Here is a 7576-nt window from a genome sequence, read left to right on the forward strand (position 1 = left end):
GTAAATTGTCCAAGATCGCTGCAAAGCAAACGTGAATATCTGAGATACAAATAAATATTCTAGGAAATGATGTACATAGAAGGGATTATATATCGTCTCGTAAACGTGTGAATAGTCAAGCCATTCATAAATTATATATTCCGGCTTGATTTTTAAAACAATTTGTTCCCTAACGTGCGGGTTGTATTAAAAATACAGGTATACTTTTGATGTGTATTTTCTGTCTACCAGTTTTCTAAAAAACCAATTTTTCGATTACATTTCTATACAGTTTGTGTATAACATATCTTGTAACCTTCTTCTAAACACTAACATAATAAGAATTAGATGTACTCTTCTCTCAGGACCACATTATCGACACAAAACAATACACTATTCGAGCTATGGACTAATTCATCAATTGTTTCTTATCTACGGTGAAATTTATATTTAGGCATAAAGTATGTCATAAAAATAGAGAACTCGCGTTTATCGCTAAACGACGTGTAATAGTTCGGGAGAAAATCGAGGCCCCGCGCGAGTGTTTTTCCGCGAACGCATAATTGTTCAAAGCTCCGCTTCTTCGTCAAACAAAATGCGACTGTTTTCGTGTGATCGCGATCAGCAATATTGTGTTAAGGCTTTCCATAAAATTCGCGGCCCGCGGCGATGTAATTGTTATCGCGTCCAAGTCAATAGCGATTTCGCACAAAACACCGTCGGAACACGGGTTGCCGCTATATGAATGTGTCGGCACGTACGAAATGGCGGAAGGCGGGGGTACGGGAGACCGAGAGGGGGGACGGAGGCACAAAACGTCGAAGCGATTTATTAAATACCATACGGCTGAGCACTGTTATGACACGAGTATGCAAATATTATTTTGCGTGCACGAGAGGGCAATCAATGACCTGCTCTCTCTCTGTGCTCTCCATTCCCTCTGCCGGATATCTTCCTCCCTTCATAGTTCCATGATCGAAAACGCGACGTGCGAGAAAGTTCGCGAAAGATCCTGCGCGAACTTCCGGATGATTAATCAGCCACGCGAGAATGATATATCGATTCGCGGACTCTAACATCTAACAGATGGATGACATAGATTTACGTCTTTCCTTTATTTCACGATTACGTAATGCATTTACCTAAGTGAAGCTATTGCTTAGAATCTAGAAATTAATTCAAGTTCTTTTGTTTACGAAAATTGAATTATGTGATCAAGTTATTATCGATCATTTATTAGAGAGTCTATACAAATGTGAAATAATTATTAAATATGTATATCATAATAGCGAATTTTTTTTTATCATTATCTTTAAAGGGAAAAAAGTGATGAATACAAAATAAGTGACACTCTTAGAAAATTTTACATGATCTTACATAGAGTAACTATTAATTAAAGTCCCTCTATTTAAATCTATTATCACCGAATATAGTATATGATTCTTTTATAACTTTTTCCTAAGAAATAAGCACAAACTTTTCGCCGCAAATTCGAAATACGAGTGATTGTGCCGTTCAATTTATTGATAGTTCGTCTTGATATATGATAATTGTGATTACAAGCGTTAACTTGAAATTCAAAACTGAGGAAACTCACCGATAAGTTGCCCTTCGGTCATCCCGCAGAAGTTATCCACTGATCCGTCGGACAACATCGGCATCGGCAAGGACGATGGGGGTGTCGAGGGCAGGGGGGTTAACTGCTAGTGAACCCACGAAGGGGTCGCGGCGGGGGTTGCCGCATTCGTGCTTACGTAGACACCCGGTGCGTTGCCGGTCGTTGTGCCGATGACGACGCCCGTGTTCTGGGAGACGACGCCGCCATTCTGGCCAACGACGTTGCCGTCACTGACCTGCACGGTGCCCATCACTCCCTGCTGGAAGTTAAAATCCAGCGTGCCACCCATCGACAACTCATGCCTAATTACCTGCAATTTATATATCGAATTGCGTGTTTATACGTATATATATTTTACAAAGAAATATTCCCTCTTTTGTAGCAATCCTTACTCGGTAAAATAAGTTTATTAAATTTTTTAATTTAAACTGAGATTTATTTTCTAACAGTAGCTACGAAATTTTTATCTTTACTGTATGTAAAGTAGATATATAGTTATACGTATAGAGGAGCGCATAATTTCTTAAAAATTAATAATATTAATTACTATTAGATTTCGTAAATAAAATAAATTCTCCAGATAAAGATTGATACAGTTTGCGTAACAATCGAAATATAAGACAATTTGCACGACGAAATACAAATTTTACGTAACAAAGATCAACTAAAAAGTTCTCCGCATTTTATTTAAAAAATTTGTATTTAATTTAAAAAGGATCTTAAAACGTTCGTAGTGCACAAAAAATTATTTCCTTAATTTGATATTTTTTATCGTCAGGTTATTAGTATACGGCATTAGAGTATACACTGAAAAATAATGTAGCAACAACATTATCTTAATTGAAAATAAATTTTGTTAATTCAATCACACACACTATTAGTGAAAAAAACAAATGCTTTTGTCTTAATAAAATTTTATTTGTTTTATTATTGAATTAACAAGATTGTTTTTCAATTAATATAATACTGTGTTAATATACAATATCATATTTTTCTCGTATAGTAACGGACATAACTGACAAAATCAGTAGTAACGGATAGAGCGTAATCAGACAGACTTACTTCCTCAACGTTGCAGTCGAAGCCGCCGTGCATCGCCTCAATGTTGATGTTAAGATCATCAAGGGCGGAATGATTGAGCGCACCCATCAGCTGGCCCATCATGGTGCTGGCTGTGGCGGGGCAAGGTGTCGGCGTGTTGGGTGGACTAGGACCAGCTGGTCCAGTTTGTGCTGGCTGATGCTGTGGTTGATGTGGCGGTTGTTGCTGTTGTTGTTGCTGCTGCTGCTGCTGCTGCTGCTGCTGCTGTTGCTGTTGGCGTTGTTGCGTCTGAATCATGTATTGCAGCGTTTGCTGTTGATTGCTGCCCAGTGCCGTAGGACTGGGTTCGCTCTGCTGATACGACGGTGACATGCCAGACGGTGACATGCCGGGACTCAGATTCTAATTTTCGAATTTATAAAAAGAAAGTGCGATAAAAGCGTAATCGCAACAAGCTATATTTGTATAGAATTTGTTATGGAACTTATTACGTGAATCTCCAAATATTATTGATTAATAATAATTAATCAATAGAATATACATGTATATTTTTATAACTAATTTCTAAAACTATATGAGAAGCACAGACTTCCAAAATATATTTTCTTCAAAATTTCATTTTTTGAGTTAAAGATATAGAGCATAAATGTTTAGTATTAATAGACTCATATTTTAAGCTATTCTATGATGTTTTAAAAGCATTTCTACACCATCACAATTTACGTGCTGCAAAAAATTTTGACATTTGAATTGCATTATGCCCTTTAACTACAGATAAACAAAATATATTTCGGCGCGCAGTTTAAAAATAATTACAAATACGGTATATACATATGTACACATATAGTGTGTACATACAGGGTGTTCCAGAATAAGGAACCGGCACGTACATAATCATCATGGAAAAGTGAATCGAAAATATTAATAGCAAAGTCTTGAGGCATCAGTAGATTTCAAACGGTGAGCATTTGAAAATAACCAACTACAGGGCATGAAATTTGCACCGTTAGGAGCGGCGCAACTAAGCGATCGGTCGCGCGACGAACGCTTTGACGGACATATCACCGTGCACGGTATACATATATATATATATATATATATACATATATAAAATTCACATTTAATTATTTAATTGTAAACAGTAGAGAGAGAGAGAGAGAGATCCAGTTATAGACCTTTCCTATTTCTTATTGATTGTGTTCAAAATGTATTTTTTAACATTTTTAGCAATTTCGTTGAACATTTCATATCTCACTTGTTATAAGGCGCACAGTTTTCTTGCAAGTTTCTTTCTCATTTTCTGAAAATTATCAATTTTTGACAAAACGCATTTTGAAAGTCAGTCCTTATATTGCGAAATATAGTGTGCTATTTACCTTCTCTTTCTTGTATAAATATTAGTTTTCTAAATTAGTCTTCTTAATTTTTACATTTCTCTGGAATTTTATGAAAAATATAACGAATCCAGAAAAATTAAAGATTTTATATTTTAATCTATTCTAGGATAAATATATAAACTTTGTTAATAAAGTGCGACGCATACATAACATAGCGCGCGTGATAAAATAATTAATATGAAAAAAGTAAGTAAATTTTAGCATAATTTAGTTTTGCAAATTTAATCTTGTGAATTGAACAATTAAGCAGGTTGTTCTGAATTTAGCTCGAATATGTTTGCATTTGTACCGTTATCGAAAATACGTTCCAATACAATTCCGTATAAGCGTATGATGCTTTTTTAAGCCAGTTTCAATAATAAAATGTAAATAAGCTTTCATCGGACCATCGCAAATCTTTTCACACAAGACAACAAAAATATTGTTGTGAAAATATCGGCCTCATGGAAAATAACGAGCTCAGTTTCCATAAAGGAAAGAGTCGAAAACTCAACTCCTTGGATAATAATTTTCCGATTAGATTATAATTGATTTTAAGAAATCATTAATTTTGAAAAGTGATAATGTTTCATCTTTTCGGCCGTCATAATTAACGGTGATTGTTTTTCTCCATACGAGTATATGGAAGCTACAGAGACACTTTGATCGTTTGTATATGTATTTGTGTAAAACATACATCGTGATCCTTATTGATTTTGCAACATTGCCAGGCCGAACATGCGCAACATAAAAACGCTGACGTCCTCCTTTGTGGAGAGTTGTAGTATTCTCGCGCGAAAAATCCGCTAAAAATTTCGGACTCACCATTTGACAAGCGCACGACTGCAGACCGTGAATCGGACATCTTTGTTGATTGGTCGACTGTGGAGTAGGTGGCAGGCCATAAGACGCGGATGACGAAGTGCATAGGCCGTTATTTCTCTGATACTGCGCTTCGTAGTAAGGTGGCGGTGGGCCCGTTTGCTGCTGATGACCAGCCGGCGGTGATGTCTGGTATATTTGGTAGGGTTCCAGTTTCATTGTCTTGGCCAGGTTGCCTGCTAGGATCGTATCTGCTGTCAAACACGATACACCACGTATTAATCGTCTTATCGAAAGATATATGAGACAGATAAACGATCACAAAAGTTTATTTTATCTCTAATTTTAATTAAGATTAATTTAATTATTATAATTATACTATTATATATATACTGTTTGATCCTCGACTACACAACAACAACGGGTCATTGGATCCAAAAATTTTTATACGGTTATATCGTTAAACGATTGAGCTGTTACGAGATTTTAAATTGTAGGTAAAAAGAAACTGTGAACTTTCCTATCAATCGTCGTAAGGCGAAGATTCACTTGCTTTCTATACTTAAAATAGAGCGCTTTAGAACTTGGGTGAAATCTTCATAGCTGTAATTGAAAGCTAAACTTGATATGGCTAAATTTTTATAATATATATTATAAAGATAAATCCTAAAATTATCAAGAAAGCAAAGAGATAAAAGGAGAGAAAAAAGCGAGATTGTCGTTAGATATGTACCTAATTGTTGTTCCGGACTGTAAGAAGACGCGTAGGTCGGTGTCCAATCTGGTTCCCCGAGAACCGCTGGGATAGGACTCAATCGGCCACAGGAGGAAGCGTTACTCGAGGCGCGAGGACTTGAATATAACAAATAATTAATTACCTAATCAAATCTCAAGACGACGCTTTAAGTTTCTTCTCGAGATTTATAACTAATATCTTTCTATTATAACTTTACATATGTATAATAGAGATATTTTTGTGATGCAAATGTATGTATGCGTACGCATATAATGTACATATAGTATCTAACTGTACGATTTAATCATATATTGACAAAAAATTAAATTCACTCTTCTGTTCCTCTATAACTAATACTTGCAAACTTCAAATTCTCTCGAAATTAAAAAGAGATTAATTTCGTCAGTTTGGTTATTACTCGATTCATATCAGTTATGACAGTCCATTAAAAACGGATATATAATTTAAAACAGTTTTTCGACTATAAATCATTCATGTTTTGTAAATTTTATCCGATCATTTCGGTCTGCCGCAACTAAAGAAGCACGGTCGCTTTCGCGCCGCTGCGCTCATCTTAACGCCGAGACACTATCGTGTGTGTGTCTCCAAATATTTTATTTTTCTAAATAAAAATATTAAAGCTCTATTGTACCGGAAGTCAGAGGAAAGCTGGAATCCGCTGGCAGGCGGTAGGGGACTGTCCGGAAACAGGTCCAGACCTTCTCCGACGCTGCTGCTGGGACTGGACGTGGGCTCGGCTAGCAGTCCGTTCCTCAGAGCTTCGGCGATCTTCTTCGAGCGACCACGTCGTTTCTCTAGACTCCCGGTGCTCTCCATAGTAGCTCTGCGCCACGAACACGATACACATACGGTTTATTTCTCTTGACACAATTCGAGGTCAAGAGAAATGAAAAACAGAAAGAGAGGCAAATTGCTGGCAATCTGGACTTACCTACGACGGGCGGATTTACCCGGCTTGGCGTCGCGATTGATCATCCACCAGGAACTTTTGCCGGTTCCTTCGTTCTGTACCCGCATGAACCTACTGTGCAGCGACAAGTTGTGACGTATAGAATTCTGTGAACAGAAGGAATAATCTGATTTATACAATAAAATAGCAACAAGGGGGAAAACAAGATTTCTTAAAATCACGCATTATATAAAATTAAATAGTCCTGTTATTATATAAATAAATATATAATTTACTAGTCTGCTAATTTACATTTTGATATTATTGCCTGTGAACAAACTTTATCGTTTCCTATAGTATTTTAAGTACTAAATACGAATTCGTTTTCTAAATTTCACTTTTGAGAAAAATGACATTAAAAAACGACAATAACTTGAAAATTTCGTGACGTTGAACTGGTAGCTATATAATTTTTTCTCAATTTTATTTATGCTAAAATTGGCGTTAACGAAACTTAAAAAAAAATTTATTGTCGGTACTTAACATCACAAAAATCTTCACAATTCTCATTTTTTTTTTTTAATTGTAACGTCCAACAGCCAATTTTGAAAAATAGATTCGCTCAACAGGCAAAAATTATGAAAGAACAACCAAAATTGTTAAAACAATTTTTATGGTAAACTAGATAATTGATTTTGTTATCTTACATCGTTTTACAAGTGAAAATTAAAAAAATAGTTGTCAAATAGTACACTGACGTTGTAGAATGATAGAGAAGCAATTTTGATAATTTAAGACAGTATTGAAACAACAATACATTTGTAAATCGATTAAGATCATTCGAATTTTTTCCTAAGCCACTGCAAACTTATAAATACTCTTCCGCATAAATTATATGTAAGAATTGTCTTGTTTAATATACACATATCTCTATCTTTCGCAGCAAGATAACATCTATATACTATCGTACTATCCGCGTACGATAGTATATGTAAGAAAGTAGGAGGATAGGGAACATGAAAAAATCAATTCGTGAGAAGTGAATCATAAAAGCCGTGCTGCTTTATATACAGTTCTCCGTTGTCTCTGTCCTG

General features: G+C 35.7%; 1 protein-coding gene across 2 annotated transcripts; it reads right to left on the reverse strand.

Annotated features, from left to right (window-relative positions):
• Nucleotides 1–1658: 1658 nt before the first annotated feature.
• On the reverse strand, nucleotides 1659–6646 carry LOC108782790 (forkhead box protein O). 2 transcript variants are annotated; one of them, XM_018551154.1, is made up of 6 exons: nucleotides 6525–6646; nucleotides 6225–6416; nucleotides 5570–5688; nucleotides 4840–5090; nucleotides 2660–3040; nucleotides 1659–1907 (listed from the first exon to the last, which is right to left on the reverse strand). In XM_018551154.1, exons 1-6 carry the CDS (start codon nucleotides 6608–6610, stop codon nucleotides 1683–1685), a joined length of 1254 nt encoding a protein of 417 aa, XP_018406656.1. In that variant the 5' UTR covers nucleotides 6611–6646; the 3' UTR covers nucleotides 1659–1682. The 2 variants fall into 2 exon arrangements, with proteins under 2 accessions (XP_018406656.1, XP_018406655.1); XM_018551153.1 differs by having other exon boundaries at nucleotides 4840–5087; nucleotides 6525–6610.
• Between the last annotated feature and the right edge of the window lie 930 nt (nucleotides 6647–7576).

The sequence above is a fragment of the Cyphomyrmex costatus genome, unplaced genomic scaffold (genome assembly GCF_001594065.2).
Source record: "Cyphomyrmex costatus isolate MS0001 unplaced genomic scaffold, Ccosl1.0 scaffold135, whole genome shotgun sequence".
NCBI lineage: Eukaryota > Metazoa > Arthropoda > Insecta > Hymenoptera > Formicidae > Cyphomyrmex > Cyphomyrmex costatus.